General features: G+C 46.0%; 6 protein-coding genes across 6 annotated transcripts; 2 read left to right on the plus strand and 4 right to left on the minus strand.

Moving 5' to 3' along the window:
- Positions 1-101: 101 nt before the first annotated feature.
- F5Y00DRAFT_261554 (cytochrome P450 monooxygenase) lies at positions 102-1,922 on the minus strand (the record flags this gene model as incomplete). Its single annotated transcript, XM_048011225.1, has 6 exons — positions 102-274; positions 343-630; positions 689-822; positions 879-1,488; positions 1,544-1,796; positions 1,845-1,922. 6 exons carry the CDS (start codon positions 1,920-1,922, stop codon positions 102-104), a joined length of 1,536 nt encoding a protein of 511 aa, XP_047865348.1.
- A 511-nt stretch (positions 1,923-2,433) lies between these two features.
- Positions 2,434-5,051, minus strand: F5Y00DRAFT_235642 (putative vanilly-alcohol oxidase). Its single transcript, XM_048007591.1, has 7 exons — positions 4,578-5,051; positions 4,497-4,507; positions 4,294-4,449; positions 3,853-4,237; positions 3,709-3,793; positions 3,609-3,647; positions 2,434-3,552 (listed from the first exon to the last, which is right to left on the minus strand). The coding sequence occupies exons 1-7, from the start codon at positions 4,841-4,843 to the stop codon at positions 2,686-2,688; spliced, it is 1,809 nt and encodes a 602-aa protein (XP_047865349.1). The 5' UTR covers positions 4,844-5,051; the 3' UTR covers positions 2,434-2,685.
- Positions 5,052-5,863: 812 nt separating this feature from the next.
- Positions 5,864-6,988, plus strand: F5Y00DRAFT_235645 (uncharacterized protein). Its single transcript, XM_048007592.1, has one exon. It carries the CDS (start codon positions 6,068-6,070, stop codon positions 6,608-6,610), a length of 543 nt encoding a protein of 180 aa, XP_047865350.1. The 5' UTR covers positions 5,864-6,067; the 3' UTR covers positions 6,611-6,988.
- A 1,887-nt stretch (positions 6,989-8,875) lies between these two features.
- On the minus strand, positions 8,876-10,979 carry F5Y00DRAFT_261557 (putative multicopper oxidase; the record flags this gene model as incomplete). The annotated part of the gene is made up of 4 exons (XM_048011226.1): positions 8,876-9,024; positions 9,105-9,574; positions 9,637-10,643; positions 10,707-10,979. The coding sequence occupies 4 exons, from the start codon at positions 10,977-10,979 to the stop codon at positions 8,876-8,878; spliced, it is 1,899 nt and encodes a 632-aa protein (XP_047865351.1).
- A 2,056-nt stretch (positions 10,980-13,035) lies between these two features.
- F5Y00DRAFT_66504 (GroES-like protein) lies at positions 13,036-15,024 on the minus strand. Its single transcript, XM_048013986.1, has 5 exons — positions 14,636-15,024; positions 14,445-14,572; positions 14,185-14,344; positions 13,634-14,102; positions 13,036-13,566 (listed from the first exon to the last, which is right to left on the minus strand). The coding sequence occupies exons 1-5, from the start codon at positions 14,839-14,841 to the stop codon at positions 13,363-13,365; spliced, it is 1,167 nt and encodes a 388-aa protein (XP_047865352.1). The 5' UTR covers positions 14,842-15,024; the 3' UTR covers positions 13,036-13,362.
- A 3,220-nt stretch (positions 15,025-18,244) lies between these two features.
- F5Y00DRAFT_235657 (uncharacterized protein) lies at positions 18,245-19,060 on the plus strand. The gene has a single exon (XM_048007593.1). It carries the CDS (start codon positions 18,347-18,349, stop codon positions 18,905-18,907), a length of 561 nt encoding a protein of 186 aa, XP_047865353.1. The 5' UTR covers positions 18,245-18,346; the 3' UTR covers positions 18,908-19,060.
- Positions 19,061-19,087: the final 27 nt, after the last annotated feature.

Genomic DNA, 19,087 nt, shown 5'->3' on the forward strand with positions numbered 1-19,087 from the left:
CGACAGACCCGATCGTCGTGATTTCGTAAGTAGTAATTCTACATGTCAGCACTAACAATTCCAATTCCATGTACGCATAACGCGATATCCCAAAGGAATCGTCATCCCTTGCCTAGGTCCACCTTGCACCCTTCAGCTGGCTTTAGAGATATCGTTGCCATCTGTCTCTCCTTGCCCGACACTTGTATCCGCTCGCCGGCCGGCAGTTTGATGGAAGGGAAGCGCCGCAGGATGCGCACTATAGTATACGCGCCCCCGGTTAAGGAGAAATCCACTAGTAGATCAGGTCAGCATACAAGGATTCAAATTTCAAAGTTCCTAGCATATAGACTGCTGGCATACTCCCTAGACAAGTCCGAGGACCACCGCCGAAAGGTAGGAACGTCCATCCACGATGTGTGGTATCGTGAGAACGGAGAGGCTCCTCATCCCATCTTTCAGGGCGGAACAATTCGGCGTCCATTCCGTAGAGATCGGGTCGTCTATGGATACAGTAGGCGCTATATAGTACGCTCATTCCTTTCGGGACGAGGATAGGCGACTTCCCGTCAGATCCTCCTCCAGCTGGGAGTATCGTGTCCCGAAGTGCAGTGCGAGATATCAGGGGTAGTGGAGGGTGTAATCTTAACACTTCGAATATCATATCAGATAAATTGAGCGTGCAGACTTCCTTGAGACCCCAACTCACCTTCTTTTATGATGTTTTGAAGATAAGTGAATCGAAGCAGATCTGCTCGCGTTAAGGGGGCAACAGTCTCGTCCACCTGAGATATCTCCGACTGGAGTTTCGCCATGATTAATGGATGCCTCACGAGATGGAAGCTAGCTTAATGTGAGAATCCGACATATTAAAACGTACTAAGATGGACACGACTTACAAGGTCCACGATAGAAAAGTAGCCGTAGTATCCCTTCCTGCTGTGAGAATACTGATAGTATGGCCCCTTAGCGTGTCTCGTCCAGGGTAATACTGCGCGATATTCCTTAGGAAAGGGGGTCTTCCTGAATACTCTTTATCGGCGCCAGTTATGAGAGCCTTGTGTATCACGCGGTCTACGAACCGATGGATGACAGCACATGCCTTTCGAAGTTCCTTGCCGCCAACAAGCCAATGTAGCTTCTGGAGTCGAAGTCTCTTAGCCGAGATAGCCTGGGCCAGATTGAATGCCTCTTCAAATTCCCGACTTGCCACACTGGAGTCTAAGCGCTGACTTCTTACAGACTCTCCAAAGAGGAATTCTGTAGTCACGTCGAGCGCCAGGCGGAAGAATATAGGCTCCAAGTCGATGATATCTGTTGCCATGCTAGTAATTACTTGTAATAAGTTATCTATGTGCGGTCTTAGGATATCTAGACTTTCATAGTTACGATGATAAAAATGTGGGCGTAAAATATCGCGCGAACGTTTCCATGCATCACCCTCCTGAACAAAGATGCCATCTCCAAGCAGGGGAGAGAAAATGGTGCGTCGAAAGCCCAAACCCCAATCTATAGATAGGTAGTTAATAATATAGCCCTTGAGTGTTCTATAGGTATTGTTTACCCTTAGCATTAGACAGAAGTATAGCCTCGATGACCGCCGAGTCGACGGTCATAAGGGACTCATTCCATCCGATAATCTGTCGAAAGGTATTCCCAAACCGGCGGAAATTGTCAAGGAAGAACTCCATCACGCAGAGTTCATCAGACGCAATCAACGTCCTCACTAACAAGTCGATACCCAGAGGCCATCTATTTGCTAGTGTGACCGAGTCGCAACTAAGTGCGCCGCCCCCTTTCCCGAGAGATGACCTCGCCTGCACGATATTAGAATCCACCCCTAATGGTCCATGCAAATATATTACCTTTTCACTCAACGCATTACACGCTTGGTAGACGAAGGAAACCACGGCTGCTACAATCAGACAAATCCAGACAAGCATCATGGGAGACTCCCAGCACCCAAGTCGCCTAGGGGATAAACGTTAGAGGGGTCAACGAAATATATATTCAAAGGAACGCGATTTTAGTGACATATAGGTAGCAGATTGTATTTAAGTTAACTTATAATACCTCAGTACTGAGTATAAAAGAGCTCAGAGATTTTGACTTCAATGGTAGAAGAAACACTCATAAGGTAAAGTCCTAACCCTCTTACACGTCGTCGTGCATGACGATATCTGTTTGTATGGGACTGGTCCTTATTGGAAGGGACGTACTTTATAATACATGCCGTGTAACACCGAAAACAACCTATTTGGGCAGGGAACCAATGAGTGTGTCCTCGATTTGGACACTATTGTTTGCTTTTTATCTACAATGGAAAGATCGTCAGAGCCAGAACCCCAAAAGCTCTACCTATAGACTAGGCCGACCTGACCAGTTATTCCGAGTTGTTGGAACTGATATATCGATACATCGGACCAATCTGACTGGATATAACTGCTTTGGTTCGTAGAATCTCGTGATCATCGCTGTTGGTTTCTGGGTCATTCGAAAGCGACAGACTCTTGGGGTATGTTGGCAAAACGAAGCAAGTGAGAGTTTATGAAATTCTATTTGTGAGCGTGGTTCGACAATATCCTGCTCAATCCACAACTGCCGAGAACCTGTGCTAGAGGTAAGATTATTTCGATGGCTTGTAGTTCCCTTATATACCGTTTAATTGGAACTATCATCTAATAATAGCAGGACGGGCTGGTCACCCTATGAAGGTGGCGCAACGCCATCGCCTTGGGAATTCATACCGCTGTCTTTAGTCATCTCCCATCCTCGGTTCCTATACTTCTTTGGCCAGATACCACAGCGTCCGGGGGCCATGATACCGTTAGGATCCAGCGCATCCTTCAACTTCTCGTGGAACTTCATCAGCGCACCGTCGTTCCAGTTATACGTCCCAGCGACCTGATCCATTAGCACTAGATGCGTTCGATATTCTCCATACCCACATGCCGCCGCGTCGTCCACCAGATGTCGCAAGCAGTCTAGCACATCTTTTCGACGCTTAGGATCTGCGCGATCATATACAAGCTCGACGATGAGATGCATTTCACGCAGGCCGACGCAGAACGCCGGAAACAGGTCAACTCCGAACTCGTCATGTCTTTTCTTAGCTAGCTCGAACAACTTGGTCGCGTCGGTGCCACGGATCGGGCTGACAGGCGAGAATGCGATATGGGCGCCGTTGGGCATCCAATTGACCCAACGTAACTCGTGGAGTTCGGGAGTACCTGAGGCGATGCGGTCCCTAGCCCAAAAATACTCATCTGGTGGCAGCGCCGACGGATCAATCCGACGAGCACCCGGGACTTTCTTGAATTCGGCGTCGATAATAGAGAGCTTATACTGGCGGATGTGTGGGGGGCCATACGACATGCCATAGTAAGCCCACGTATGGTCACCAATGGGTAGACTGGCCGCAACTTCGTGGACCACACTATTCGGGATCGTACCCTCACCTTTATAAAAGTCGGTTCGCGGTCTACCGCGGACTGCGATAGTTTGCGTGACATGGCGCAGTTGCGCAACATTCTCTAGGATGTTGCTGATTCGGAGCGGTCGAATGATCTCGATCTAAAGGTACTAGCTTTTAACACTCCGCATAACGTCCTCTCGATTAGGACACCTACTAGCTGGTTAAGATCTTCTTCCTTTTGAAAGGTGTACATCTGGCAAATGCAATATTAGTACTTCAAAATTGCAGATTTGGAGACATAGTTGAAGCCTTACGAAGCCTTCATGCCCGCCTGGGTTCGGCATCAGCGTCATTCCCATCTTGGTCACAATGCCAAAGTTAGACTGCGAGAAAATCCCACTAGATGCCAGTTTGTGAGCCAAAGGTCGCTATTCTCCACGTCAATGGGGATGACTAACTCAGAATATGGGCCAAACCCGTAAGGAAACGTCTGCCAAGTATTGTTACCCGGAAGAGCGCCCATACCCGTTCGGATGACCTCTCCTGTTGGAAGTACGACCTCTAAGCCCGAATGACATGCCCAATGGTCACCGTAAGGCGTGTACCCAACGCCGCGATCTACGGTGTTCCCTATGACGGAACCACCGCCGACATCTGGGACATCAATCCAAAGATGATCGTACCCCTTTGTCTTGATCGCCTCGTGAAGAGCGAAGAATGAGACACCCGGCTCAAGAAGACACGTATAATCTTCCGGGCTAATGTCAAGTATCTTGTTCATGCGTCTGCCGAGATCAATAAGGACAGACCCACGCACTCGAGGAGCTGCACCGCCGTATCCCACTGATGCCGTTAGCTACCAATCTCCATTATATTCTACCTTTTCCCGCTACACTTACGATTTCGGCCCATTGAGATGGGGAAGATGGGTATGTGGTACTTGTTCGCCCATAGGACAACTTGCTGGACTTCTTCAGTACTTCCAGGATAGACCATTGCTGATGGTACTAGTTCCTCTTCATCGAGGATTGTCATCAGGTCATGGGTGTTCGGATCTACATATATTAGAGACAACAGCTTCTGGCATTTACGCTTCACTCACGTTCCATGTACCTATTGCATCAATGTTAGGACACATATTCCTAGCAGACAGATAGTCTATACGACGGTATTGATGACTTACCATCCATCTTTCAACGGCTTGTCATTACGTTCGACATTGTCTTGGCCCAGCTGCTGTCCAAGTTCGCCAAGCGCAGTAACAAACACCTGCTCTTCAACACCAGGAGGGATAACAGGCCGCCTATCCCCCGTGGCCTTGGGCTTTGTTCTTGTTTCAAAGATGCCGGCTTTAGCCTCACGGGCTTTCTCTAGCAGGAATTCCGGGATGCCGGAGTGCTTCTCCGAAAGAAGCGGCACGTCCGACTGAGCCTCATCTAAAAAGGACATGGCGTAAAGATCCAACAGGTGAATCGACCGAGCATTGGGGAAGTAAATGCAGTATTCCGTTCATCTTATTTATATCTGCTACTCATATATCGTGCAGCCCAGGGTTATCGTCTACCCCGCAGGTAACCAACCTCGTCAACTCATCTGCCGAATGTCGACCCTGCATTGTGCCGATCGCCGGCGTTAAAAGGAAGATTCTAACTCCAGAAACTCGCGTGTCCCAGGAACTGCGGAAGATCTAGACCGGTTTTATCAAGCAGATGTGTCTTCGGGTCACTCTTCTCCTCTACATGTATGTGGCTGTTAAGCCTCCTTGGGGTCATCTGAGCTGCTTGTGCATCATCCTATCTCCTAGCTGGATTAATAATAGATATTTTCGACTCTAATGTGTCAGATAGGCATGAATATAGCAATTTTGGCGAGTATAGTTAAACCGTCGTTTCCGGGACCTCAAATTTAGTATCCGAATACTTGTCCAAATTCGTCGTCCGCTTCTAAGACTTGCTTAGGTTAGCCTATTCGCACTTGAGGACATAATGAATCATGATCAAGTTATTTCGTCTCACCAAAAGATGAAAAGGGGGTCATGATATGCTATTAGCAGCTATACACTATGCATGAATAGAGCTATTATTTCCTGTCTCCTCAGAATAGCGTCAAAAAAGCGCCGATTTTGTAAGTACTAACATACCAGAAGGTTCACTTTCTTATCCACATAACTCAGCGAAATACCTAAAAGTGCCTTTATAATTTATATCAGATTATAGCTTAAAACCTATTTTATATTAGAGTGATTTTTTATATTTTTTCTTGCTTAACATGTCACGATAGAATATTTTACAAAAGTGTTGTCTTTGTTAGGCACTTATTTCGACGCCATTGTGCTCCTTTAAGGTTCTCAAACGCGTCTCTTTATACTTCGTACTGTGCAACAAACTACGTCAGCTTTCCATAATTCGCCCCGCCTTTTCTCCTCAAAATAACAATTCTGTATGCAAGTTACCCCACAGTTCCATCGTACCACATCAATCCACGCCAAAACAGCTCTAGCAGCTTAAAGCAGCTAGGTATTGAAACTTACCTGAACCAACTAACAAATAAGAATCTACTAAACTTGGGTTTGTCCTATGTAAGATAGCCAGCTTCCTCTTTGTCTCAGCTCCGTCTCTTTCTTTTCAATTCTCCAATAGTGCTACGAATACGAATACATACTATCTTATCAAAATGCCCGGAGACAAAATCAAGCATCCAACCCCAGCTGAAGCCTTCAAACTTGCCAGTAACCATGCCGCTCTGCTGCGGGGTCTGTTTCTCGATCCTCGGTACAAGTACTCTCAAGAACCCACCCCAACTTTCATAAAACCCAACCTCGATGAGACCCCCGCCGGTCTTTACTTCGTTTCCGACTTCGTTCAGAGGACTTATGTCGAATACGTCGTCCCTTTCCTACCAGCCGGCGCCACCCGAAAGTGTAAGGCCATCGCTAACCCGTGGGCGTGGAATGACCCCAACTATGAATGGGAGTGGGAGTGGGACGAGCAGACGTCGACGCTAAAGGATAAGGATGGCAACGTTATTGATTTCCCCAAGTTGCCGGAAGCTGAAGCTGTCAATAAGGTGGGCGACGTGCTAACCAGAGGGTTCATGGCTCGAAAGATAATCCTCGAGAACCGCACTGATGTCAAGGCTCGACTGATGGTTGGAGGTCAACCCTTTGACTTTGGTAAGGAGGTGGAAGATATCGTGAAGGAAACGTATCCTTTTTAATAGGGATATTATAACAGACGGCGTATCGACAAGACCGCATATTGGGCCATATCTACTAGGATCAGGGATCGATTTGTCCATATTGTAGTCCAGATATGCGGCGGGGGGTTGATGGGCCACATGTCCCGTCATCATGAAGTCCAGAATATTTTGGTCTCGGTTGGCATAAACTCTAGGAATGAGTTACTTTATTTTATCGAATTTGGCTAGAAGAGAGTGCTCTCGCAAATTCAATAGGATAAAAAGGATAGCAGGGCTTCATGCCTAAAATATCATTACACACGTCAATGATCTCATGTAAGAGTGAAATCCGCTGATGGTAGAATCAAGTACTTCCCGACCATAGTCGGAGATAATATTAGCAGACATATTCTAAAAGCCTCCATCTCAAAGTCCAACGGTTCTGGGTTGCTCGAATATCGGGTAGTTTATTAGGTGTTGAGGCTGCTATGGGGTATCTACTCAGTAACAGCGCACCTAATACAAGCGGCCCAGTATCTCTACCAAGGATGATATTAATTATGTCGTACATCGCACCTAGTTTCTTATTCCATACCATGATACCCAAGCCGCTACTTTAATCTCATAATCTCTGTAACGTGCGATTGATTTTAGCATTGCTGGCCATGTATCGGTCGATGTCTATCGATATGGCTTCCTAAGAACCACTTGTTTCTTCGTATCATCGTTGTTTTTGACCATCTATTCGATAATATTGGCGATAGGAGGGATGGTTATGATTGACTAGCTTGTTGTTGGGGCACGCCTTTGTATCGTGATGGTGATTGGCTGAAAATGAGGTGGTATGGGTACGGATGAATCGTTTAGTTCATGGTTGGATGTGATATTATATGGCTGCTTAGGTTTGACTGTTAAATCGTCGGCCATACTGTCGTACTTTTTTTTCTTGTGTGTCTATATTGTCTCCCTTTATAAAAGTTAGTATTTACATAGCATGCTAGGAAGAGACATGTATATTTGTAACTTACTCGTTTCACAATCCACTCCATCTGCCCTTTGGCCATATCACAGTTCCTTGCCCTGTCATGGAACCGGTCTATGACGTTGCAGACATGTTGCTGGTCTACGTTAAATATAACCTCTTCGGGCTGCTGTGTAGTTGCAAGCCCTGATATAGTTGGATATAGTAGTGTTTGTAGTTGTTGTTAGGTTGCTGTGGTTAGGATAGTTTATTTCGGGTTTAGCCAAGCTTCTTTATTAAGTGTAGTTAGGTAGAGAAGGGATAGAAAACGGGCTGGGACTTTGCGCGTTTGATTTTTTATTTTCTTTCTTTTTGATAATATGCCTTCTCTTGTTGGATCCGATAGTTGCGACAGACGAAAAAGGTGGCTCTTCTACAGTGCTTGTGATTACCTGGTGGGGTACGGTTCGCTGGGTTCGGTAGATTTGATGCGATAATTTAGTGACATATCGTACTGAGTACTGTGTCGATAATGTAGTCTGGAAAAGTTGGTATTGAAATGGATCTTTCTCGCTCTTTGGGTTGGGGGAGACCCCAACAGCCGGCCCCAGTATGTAGGTAGTTATTGAGTGAAAGAGATGATGTTTTAGAGAAGTAATGAATACTGAATTTAAATCTTAAATGCTTACTTTTGTACAGTATCTGCAGTTCGTAGTTCCTTCCTTCTTAGTCACTTCCATTTGCAAAATGTAGGTTCCTGCCATTTCATTAAAGAGCGCACAGCTGTTGCCGTTAGTGGCCAATGCATGTCTGGGACCGGCAGGAACTTCCCTATGATAAAGATAAAAACCTTCAAAAGAGCCTACGTCACTTCCGTATCTCGAATTAATCCACCAGTTATCTAAGCTCGGGCCCGGAACTGGCCGAGAACTCGGCCACATTTTGATCCAGGCCACCCCGGCAGTTGTTCTGGGTACCTGAGCAGCTGAAGTTCAGCTCAGCTGCAACGCTGTGGCGCAGGTTCAAAGATAGTGTCGCTTATAGGTCAATCAACTATACTTACGGACCTACACTATACTAGACCCATGGTACTGGGGAAAAGAGAAGTGGATATCAATACAAGGTAGGTATAATAGTGTATGTAAAGTAGGACGAATATAATACATGCAGTTATTAAAATAAAGAATGCTCCCTTGTAAGACTCGTGTAAGACCAACCAATAAATGCCCTTCTAGATATCTTTTTTGATCGCTAATCATGACATGACATGTTTTATGTTAAGTACCTATATAGGAGGTAGGTATACACAATAAACAAGAATTGTTTATTATGCCACCAGTCATTTACTCCGTATAATACTCCAAGACCAGCGGGTCAACTGTTTCGTTGCCGTACGCATTGCCGCCGTATTCTAAGTAGCCGCTTATGTACGGTGGGGGGATCTCCCGAAGGATCGACAATGCATCACCAAACACCCAAACGGTTTGCATTCCTGGCACGATAATGTTAGCATTGAAAAAAAAAAAAATTCAATAAATCCACCTTAAGGAGGTGTCAATCAACTAGGCTTACCCATAATCATATGTTGCAGGATGTGGCAATGCATCATCCAGGCACCCACATTGTCCTTTGTAACTCGGATTCGCCATGCTCGCCAGCCGGACGTGGTGTTATCGGCGCCCTTAGATGCATATCGATGCAGCATCGTCGTGTCTCGTTTCATAGGTATATAATGCTTGAAGTGCTCCTCGTTAGCCACCGCATCGTATGTACCATTACCCGATCCAAGGTCCCAGTAATGTTCGCCATGTGCGTGCATAGGATGATATTCGAAGCCACCTGTAGGGCCCGAATTACTTTGCCACACAATATCTAGGACCTCGCCAACTAGGGCCGGGAATGCTCTCGTTTTAGGGTCCCATCCCCTATTGGCTAATGCTGCCTTGTAGTCTGGCGTCTTTCCTTCGATGTAGGCTTGAATTAGGTACGGTATATAATGCAATTTCTGCGCTTCATCTTCCGTCCATGGCAGTTTGTTTTGCCTGCGTTGTTCGTTAATAATCCATTCTCATGCTAGTTATAGATGTATTAAGTTGATACTTACTCCCACACCAATGAGCCGTTTATTGTGCCCCCGTCGTCTGTGCCGTTTATAATATCCTGGCTCACCGTGATGTATAGAGTCCGGGTTACCTCCTTGAGCGTAGGGAATCGACTACTGACATTCAAGGGCGAGAGAGTATACTCTAGCCACTTAGGAATTGAATTGCCATCTGGAGGTAAAGTAACAGGCGGCTTATCAGGGAGTTTCGGTAATTTACCCCCCTTATGTTTTCCGTCTCGTGGATTGGGTGACCAATGTTTTCGTATCGCATTTCTCTTTGCCTTCGTTGTTGAACTATCATCGGTGTTGTATTGTAATAGAGCGTATCCTCCCGTATCTTCTGGGCGGCCACGGCTTTCGAACCGAAACCAATACTGACCATTTTTCCCGTCTGCAATAAGTTCCTCTTCACTCTTTGTAGTTAGCAAAACATCGAATCGTTGACCACTTCCAATCTGGATATGATCCGTAATAGCGGGTCTCGAGTAAAGCCCATCGGCGGCGATTACGGTGAGTTCGGGGTGGCCTTCAATGGCAAACTGTACGAATGAGATAGCAGTTCCACCAACAAATCGAAATCGGTATGTTGTTGAGGGTTCCACGTCGACGATGTATGGCTTGCAAGAGTCGTCGGGTGCTTCCTCGAACGACTTGTTTCCAGTACGGTCGTTGAAGATCAAGGCATCGGGTTCGCCTGACCACTTAAAGGGCTTAGACGTGAGACCCGTTTCTACCTCCTCGTCCGATTTCATGTACCAGTCCGCAAATACAACGGGGATATCTTCTTCGTACTCGTAAGGCGGCTCGTATTGATCCTCTACTATCAATAGCCCATGGGCTGTGACGGCTTGAAATCCAATATGAGAATGATAGAAATAGGTACCGGCGTCGCCTATCTCAGGGTGTATCTCATAGTCGAAGAACCTGCCCGGAGCTATTGGCCACTGGGCTACTATGGGCGTTCCATCCGAGAAAGGCGCTGTTCGCATGGTGAGTCCATGCCAGTGCTAGGGATTCATGAGTCAGATAAGGACGTACACCAGTGTCTTAGCCGTTTAGCTCTTACATACCACCGTGAAATTGAGATCAGACATGTCGTTGTATACTCTGACCCAAGTTGTTTTCCCCTCCTTCAAGTATAAGGGAGGCCCGGGCATTGTGCCATTGAATATCACCGACTCGCGCTGCTCGCAGTTCATAGTAATCTCCTCGAAGGTTACATGAAGCACATATTCGGGTTGCCATGACGAGTCGTGAATAGAGGCTACCGTAGCGACGGCACCTCTTTGTAGCAGTCCTACTTGCAGTAATACTGAGGGCAACAAGCTTAAATGCCACCGCATCTTGAAGCGACGATCTTGAGTTTGCAACGAAGGCGGGCTTGCAAACTTAACAATAAGACATTTGGCAGGTCTGAGGATATTTTATACAACTTCGCACGTCAGGGTATGTGAACCCGAACCGGCTAGGGGTGGACCCGAGATCAATCTCGCAAATATCAATAGCGAAGGAATGATCCCCATCCTTATTACTACGGTACGTCCTCATGACCCATGCATGATTATGGCCCTTTAGTTGGACGGCGTGTAACTCAAGCCAGGGGGTCACCACATGGACATGCTCGATATGTGGGAGGAGATCTATAAGCTAGCCCACTAGGGAGCTGATTAAGACCTAAAATTGAGGCTATCCGCGCGACGGGTAACAGGTAGGTTCAGATAACAGTCACGCAACTGAGAGCCCATTCGAACTCATCACGATAATATTTCACCACTCATTACGCGCAGCGAGCCTTGACAAGACTCAGAGAGGCCGATATCTAAACTGGGAACCGAGTAGGATAGTAAGGCGACTCCAGCCGTGGGGCATCATCGCGTATGCATGCCGCAAACTCGCAGACAATCTGGTGTACCGATCTTTACATTTAGAGGCATCTCTTTCCTGTGTCTCATGTTTTAGGAATGCGTCCTCGCGCGAGACGGGGATGTCGGGGACTACAGATCGCGATAGCAAACGGCGAAACCGACAAACATTAGCAGTATGGAATAGTATGGATGGGTATGATAGGTAACAGTCGGAAGAGATGCCAAGCACACGATCTGAAAATCAAGAGCTTCTCATGCCCGTATCGGCAATCAGAGAAGAATATGTTTATAATTTCCCCTTTTTAGGGGTCTAAACCCCACTAGAGACCGGTTTGGTGTGGCGACGGGAGTAAAATGAGTGATATGGATAGAAAATTGGGGTGGGGTGATAGGCGAGATAGGCGGAGAGGAGGTTGAGAGGAGGTTGAAGAAGCCGGGAAGGTCAAAAGTCTAATGTCGGTATGATGAGTAAAGGTAAGCTCAAGCTTACCTCAAAATACACGAGCCGACGTTTCAAGTTTGCAGTATGATGATCCTGTACGGTGATCTCCAGTGCTTCCTTCTATGTACATACACTAGTTCCATAGTTCCATATAGTGGGGAACTGCTTAAAACGGACTTGCCTTTTTCAGATTGGGGCTGTATTGATTGGGGATTGGGGATTGGGAATTAGAATTGGGATGTAACTAAGAGTTTTCGTATAGTGCATTAGGCTATAGTTATTAGATGCAAGTAATCCAATAGGATTATCGTCGGCTAGTACATGTACCCTTTTTTTCACATACGTGCATCCCGGTTTTCTTATGCCTTATGCAGGTACAGTATAAGAAATAGTATGAATTAAACCGTCAAGAGTGATAAGCGCCACCGCCCTCAAAGCCACTGGGACCCTGAAAATCAGCCGCATACTAACTTGGAAACACACAACAACATTACCTACCACATTACCTACCTACCCACATACAACCCACATACATGTAAGTTCCCTACCTCTTACATACACCATACACAAAACTTGCTTGCATCAATAGCGCGTTATTCAAAACTCTACTCTGGCCAGATGGTGAGATCATCACGTTATAAATCAGAGTCAATGGCAAGTATCGAGAACGACTTATCTGTCTCTCCTAGGCTCATGGTTCAACAAATATGTCTTCAAATATGTCTTTCCTTAAAGAGACTATTTATCCACGGGGTTAGAATTTAGTTATTGTGTCCGCACGTATATCCGCACATAGTCGACTAGAGCTCACCGTCGTGACAAGCTTCGCGAAAGCAGCTGATAACCTTCGGAGAGCGGTCCATCTTAAATACCGCCTCGCAATCTCGCGACCCCGATCCACCGCTCGGGATCAGCCAATATACGAGAAAGAAGGGAAGTAGTGATGCTGCATTACCTTGCTTTGAAGAATAAAAGTTGTCCAACGTGGGGCAGTATGTCACAAGGTATTGACGACAACGAATATCCCGATATCTGATATATGAGACTGGAAAGCGGCGTGTGACTAAATTTCCCGGATATGTTCAACGTGACCCAACATTACACGAACACTCGCACGGCGGATACGAGTGTGGCTGTTCCAGATATTATTTCGCTTTAGCACGGAGATATGTCCGATTATGCAGCGTCCCTTGAATTCCTATCGGCGAAGAGTTCGCGTCCCGCCTCGGAACTTAGCACTCGCCAACCTCTGCTTCTGCATAGCCGTACCAAGATCCTCGGACCTTAGGCCATGGCGCATGAAGGTCGAGTAATTATTAACGATAGGACATCTAATACTTGTTACTCTTCGCAAGTCTTTTATAACAATTATATCGAACTTATGTACAAGAAATTTCATATTCGGCTTGCTTTTCCAGCTTATAACGACGCTTCAAAATCATCGACAATATGGACCTTAATGCTGCCGTTACCAGTAGTGGCGTTTAGTTCAAACGCATCGAGGGCCTTCTCGAGCGGGAACTTATGTGTGACCAATTTATTGAGGTCAAGTATGCCACCGCTCATACATTGTATAGCGGCCGGCCAGGTGTCCCGATATCGGTTGATAAACTTGAGATCAATCTATGTTAACAGTATTACGTTAGCTGTTGTTTCCCCAAAATGATGCACCACTATCTTAACAACTGACCTCAGCAAGGGATAAGTGCATAAAAGGAATATTATTCATGACCGGCTTTCCCACCCCAATCACCATCAGTGTTCCTCCTCTGCGAACAGAGAAGGCAGCTGTGCAGACGCTGCTCTCAACACCAGTACACTCCATTACTGATGCTGGGGCCGAATATTCATCCTCGCCGTATAGCTTTCGGATCTCTCTAGCGTTTTCCTCGGCGCTCAACTTTGAATTAATTTGGTATGTTTGACAACGTGGGACGAACTCCCTAGCGAACTCGAGACGCTTTGGGTCAATATCTGTAATGACTAGTGGGTGAGCACCAGATGCCCTCGCAGCAGCTAAAGCAACGAGCCCAATTGGACCTGCGCCGCAAACTAACGTCGGGCGACCCAGCTTCACATTAGCTCCGTTGATGCCGTGGAGTATTACACTTAATGGTTCAAGCAGTGCACCCTCGGAATAACTTAAATTGTCTGGGATCCTTAGGACTTGTCAGCTCTGTCTTAGTTGCGAATAGCCTCGTGATCTGGACATATAGACCAGCGGATCTTGATCACACATACTTGTACAGCCACTTTGCTGGGTGAACCTTGAATCTCTGGATGGTTCCATTGTAGGGCCATATTCCCGAAAATTTGACGTCCTCACAAAGGTTGTACCGGCCTTCCATGCACAGAAAGCATTTTTCGCAGGGTTCTTGGGGCTCAACTCCCACTCTATCTCCTAAACAAACGAACAAGATCTCCAGTTAGCACAACATATAAAGATCTTGCCAAGTGCAAGGCACAACCTCGCACAGGTACGGGATCAAAAGTAGACTCACCTGGTTTGAGATTGGTCACTCCCTCTCCGCACTTAAGCACAATACCAGCAGCTTCATGTCCTAAGATGCAATCGCCCTTAACTTCAAGAGATCCAATGCGCCCCGATTTCCAAAGGTGCATATCCGATCTATATAACTAGAAGTTAGCAGTTCGCCATGCGAGATACTCGAGACGCAAGAATGAAACTTACCCGCAGATACCTGAGCATTTGATCTGCAAAGTTACTTCTCCGACACCGGGTTCCTCGATAGGAGCATCAACCAACTTTAGCTGATGATCCTCGGTAACTTGCAGTGACGGGTTCTTGAAACTCTTTGCAATTCCGTTGGTATGGCCATTCGTGCGGCCATTCGTGTGGCCATTTGAATGGTTGCCGTCCAAGTCTATTCCCGGCATGTTGAATAGGTAGTAAGTATACTTCAATATAGTGTTTCGTTCCACGACTGAGCCAGATTTTAATCCACGGGTTGTAATGAAGGATTTCGCAGTCTTCAATTAGAATATAATAGTACGAAGCTCGTCGACTCGAAGAACCAAGTTTCGTTTTATAAATTTCCGTGGCTACCGCGATCCGTATATTTCAACGGGTTTAATCAAAGAAGGCCGGTTAGCCCAATTGGGACTTCCGGCGGCGACATCGTCCACGAGCATGTCTAGGACCTACCACCGGCGTAAGCGTGACAGAAGCCAATGTGGGGAAACCAATCCTATTGGAGATTTGCCAATTCATCCCCTGCCCTAGTTCTTGGTCTGTCTCCGCATACCGACAGTCCAGACCACCCAAAACGACCTCGAGAGAGCTCGCGATTCGCCTTCCCCAAAGACCCGCATATTCCAACCATCAGGCTTGTCCCCATAGCTGCATTCTGTGCTCCCTTTGGCACGGGGAGAGTAAGAGAACAATACTACCATGGTATTGCATGATTCCTACCCTATCTGCCACTGCGACGCTCCCATAGTATTATGTGTGAACGGTTTCTTTTTTAGGGCTGTCAACCTCTTAGGTATTACGGGATATATGAGGCCACCTGCAATGGGAAGTGCCAGCCTCCGAATCAGGATTCTAGGTATATGTAAATACGTAAGTGTGATTCTCTCGGCCAACTCTGTAGTTCCTTTATTACTACTACTCACTGCTGCAATCGCTGAGTGTTCATGTAACGCTATACTGCCGAAATTCGGTCTGCGATATTGCAGATGGGGCGGACTAGTCGAATAATCACTCTATTTCACCGGTCCATCACAAGATGTAGACGCGCGAATGGAGACACGCGGTTTTTTATCCCTCGACATCCTAAAATCGTATACTCTATCAAACCTGTTTGAGTTGTGGGCGAGATCAATTTCCCGAAAAGTCTTTCCGGGGATCAGACTACCTAGTGCTAGCTGGCCCCCCTCGCTGCGCCGTACTCCCCCCGCCATGCTCGGCTTTCCCATCCCGCAAAGAAGGATGAGAGACTAAATTCGGTTCGTTGAAAGATGCTCCACTCCCAGCGTTGTGGTTAGGTAGCGTGGTTGACGGGAGGACCCGCACGTCTTTTGGCGAGATCGCTCTTTGCTGTGATGCCTCATATCTATAGGTGATATACCACGGCTAGCGCGGGATATGTCGTCGAGCAAGGATGAATCAAGTCTTAAAACATAATCGTTTATCAGACCGGTAATAGTTTATTATCATTCGTTCAAGTCACTAAGAGATGCAGTCTAGTTTTGGGTTCAAACCATCTCGGAAGATAAGATGTTATAGCAAGTTCTTGATGACTATGACCACAACGAGGTTCTAGCTTTCTTCGAAGCTGAAGGTAACTTCTAGTCGACAAGCTTGCAGTGCTGTGCCTGTCGATCGAAGCCGCCTTACCCACGCCGTTTGACATCAACGGCGCTCTGTCAGGGTCGTGCCGATCAGTGTATCTGCGGGTCTCCGTTGCTGGAATCCTTCTCTACATAGAACCAGGAGAGAAGCAAGTACCCGAAGCGCGAGAGATACACTAGTCGTATAAGGGCCATAACTTGCATAGCCCTTCTGCTATAGACCATATCGATCCATTTATAAAGCCGAATCTTGCATTGAGAGACCTGTGCCCGGTCAAGCTATAATGCATGAAAATCGTGAGAGAATCCATCCGACCCCCACGAATCCTTGGGATTCCGAGTTCCACGGTATCTAAATATTCGGAACTACCCCAGCATTCACTTTACAATCAAATGAGATTAATTATACCCTATGGGACTGACCACCCATATACCGCTTTAGCAGTAGTACCTATCATTATCCCGACGAAAGCTGATTTCTTGAAGCAATTCATATATCAAACCCCTCACGATAGTCAAACAAAGCGGCCCTTAACGCAGATTTGTATACGTCATGCTTTCGGCATTATGCGTTATGTTGCATCGAGGTATCTTTTCCGGTCTTGTCACCGTGCCACTAATGCCGTGGACACTTCGTTGAATTCAAATATCCTTATACACATTTCCGTCACTTCGGATGTTGGTTATGTAAAAGTCAAGTCGGAAACTATAACTAATATATTACGGATGACACTCTCCGAGACAAGTTGTAATGGACCAACATGAAGCCATGATATTCAATGCTAGGATCCCTTATGCAGCCGGCAATCTTGTAGAATCTTAATCTACCGATGTAACGATTGTCTGCGACTACCGTTAATGGCAACGTATACTGCTATATTGTTCATACTAGCTCTTAGGTGCGTTCCCATGGAACGTTTGCTTAAGCCTAAATGGAGGCAAATCATGTCCGCTTTATTACTAACACGTGTATCTGTAGCTAAGTAATTCCCACTAGCAAACTGCAGATAGCCGCGCATTTAATAACCGTTTCTGAATTATCGTGTACGTACATTTAATATAATGGAGATATCGGGGCGGGTTCTCTGTATATCCTTTAATGCTAGGTACCTAGGTAAGCTATGACTACGTCGCAGAAACGGAATCATCTCAGGAGCATTGGTTCGAAAGATAATATTGTTAAAATTGGTTCTCACAGTAAATGCGTAATCGTTCTACTCTTTCTTGCCACACTGTTCTCGTATAAGTAATTGGTTTCGGGCTCCCTTGCTTGTCTAACAACATTGTACTTTGTAAGCCGATACAAACAAGACAAAACCCTGGGCGATGTTTTCTAATATTATACTAACTAATAGCAAATATGCATCTCCTAATATTCTTCACTTGCTAGAACGCTTAGCCTTCCAAGATAAAAAGCTTAACCGAGACAATAGCAGTTAATCAAAGCTAAACATATCCTCGATCCTTAGTTCTTAAAGTACCTAACGTTCAAAGTGTTTTCCTTAGGTGATTTCATATTATCCATGGTCCATGTCGACATTACCTTGGGTGTCGAGTAGATTACTGGTAGCGAAGACGCTCGAAGCACGTTTGGTTCAACGGTAACCTGAAAGGAATTCCTTAAGTGTGCCCTCCAGATGGGGGATCTTAAGTAGCCCTTTCGATGAACTTGATAATTCCTTGAGTTAATAAGTCTACATGTAGTAGGTTGGCGCATTCTAATTGATATCTCTCCGCCCTTTAAACTAGCAGCCTGTGCAAAGATGACAGACATATCATTAATAAGGAGCCATCTTAACTACCTATACGACAAATGAAACTCTTCGAAAGGTTAACTAGGAACCTACCATGAAAATTAAATCTATTACCTCTGCAAACAGCCGTTGTAGTCGTAGAAGTATTGCTGCCTGACAAACAGAGCAGGTGGTCCATGCGCCTTCATTGTGACCCAACACACCATATCTCAACTGAAATCTACAGACTTGCACTTGTCTTCCAACGTTGCCCTAATTTTCTGCAGCATAAAACAAAAAATAAAACGAGGAGTTTCCGAGCTATTTATTTTTACATAAACTCCAATCAATTCACGATGAATATATTTAACGTCCTCTACTTCATCTTCCACATGGCAGTAGGTTGGCTCGCGGATGATTTTCCGCCCGAAAGACTTCTCCGAAACGCAAAGGTCGAAAAAAGCAATACAGAGGTCGATTTTTATCGTAAATATAGTCCATACTTGCCCAATCCAGGCCCAACAGGGCCATGGCCCGGTCACACATACAAAATTCGAGACCCGGAGACGGACCGCCAGATTACACTCGTGAACGGCGAGCTTAAGTTAGAAGAAGACATGGGTAACCAAGGAGGATATCACTGGCTGTGCATAGAAACGGATGGGTACCTGGGATTTCGCAATCCAAGCAATAACGTGCACATAGGCCATAACAACTGGGGTCGGTTCGTCGCCCGGGAGTATCATCACTGGGCGTGGGAATTCTTTAATACCAGAGCACATCCGGGTGGGGGTCAATTACTGCTAACAACTCATGGCAACGAAATGCGGAAAATGACAGTTGAGAAGGGCACCTATAGGCTGATAGAGACTAAGGGTGACGGTACTGCGTGGGAGTTTGTGGAGGTATCTACTTAAAGTGATTATGAATTCGTATGAGGCTAATATTATGGGTTGGCCATCCTATCTATTGTTGTGTATAGATACAGAAGTGATGAGTATGTTGAGGGACCTCTGTACCAGAAAGAAAAGCATTGATGCTTTAAATAATAATGAACAAATATACATAAGAACGGTTATAAGAGTAGCGCATTCTTC

The sequence above is a fragment of the Daldinia vernicosa genome (assembly GCF_022497035.1).
Source record: "Daldinia vernicosa strain CBS 139.73 unplaced genomic scaffold F5Y00scaffold_20, whole genome shotgun sequence".
Classification (NCBI taxonomy): Eukaryota; Fungi; Ascomycota; class Sordariomycetes; order Xylariales; family Hypoxylaceae; genus Daldinia; species Daldinia vernicosa.

Coding starts and splice junctions, on each gene's coding strand:
- F5Y00DRAFT_235642 (XM_048007591.1), bottom strand. CDS start 4,843: ATGTCCTTTTTAGATGAGGCTCAGTCGGACGTGCCGCTTCTTTCGGAG. Junction 3,794..3,852: donor GGGTTTGGCCCATATTCTGA/GTTAGTCATCCC, acceptor ACTGGCATCTAG/TGGGATTTTCTCGCAGTCTA. Junction 3,553..3,608: donor AAGAAGATCTTAACCAGCTA/GTAGGTGTCCTA, acceptor TAGTACCTTTAG/ATCGAGATCATTCGACCGCT.
- F5Y00DRAFT_235645 (XM_048007592.1), top strand. CDS start 6,068: ATGCCCGGAGACAAAATCAAGCATCCAACCCCAGCTGAAGCCTTCAAA.
- F5Y00DRAFT_66504 (XM_048013986.1), bottom strand. CDS start 14,841: ATGCCGGGAATAGACTTGGACGGCAACCATTCAAATGGCCACACGAAT. Junction 14,103..14,184: donor CCAGCAAAGTGGCTGTACAA/GTATGTGTGATC, acceptor ACAAGTCCTAAG/GATCCCAGACAATTTAAGTT. Junction 13,567..13,633: donor TGCACTTATCCCTTGCTGAG/GTCAGTTGTTAA, acceptor CTGTTAACATAG/ATTGATCTCAAGTTTATCAA.
- F5Y00DRAFT_235657 (XM_048007593.1), top strand. CDS start 18,347: ATGAATATATTTAACGTCCTCTACTTCATCTTCCACATGGCAGTAGGT.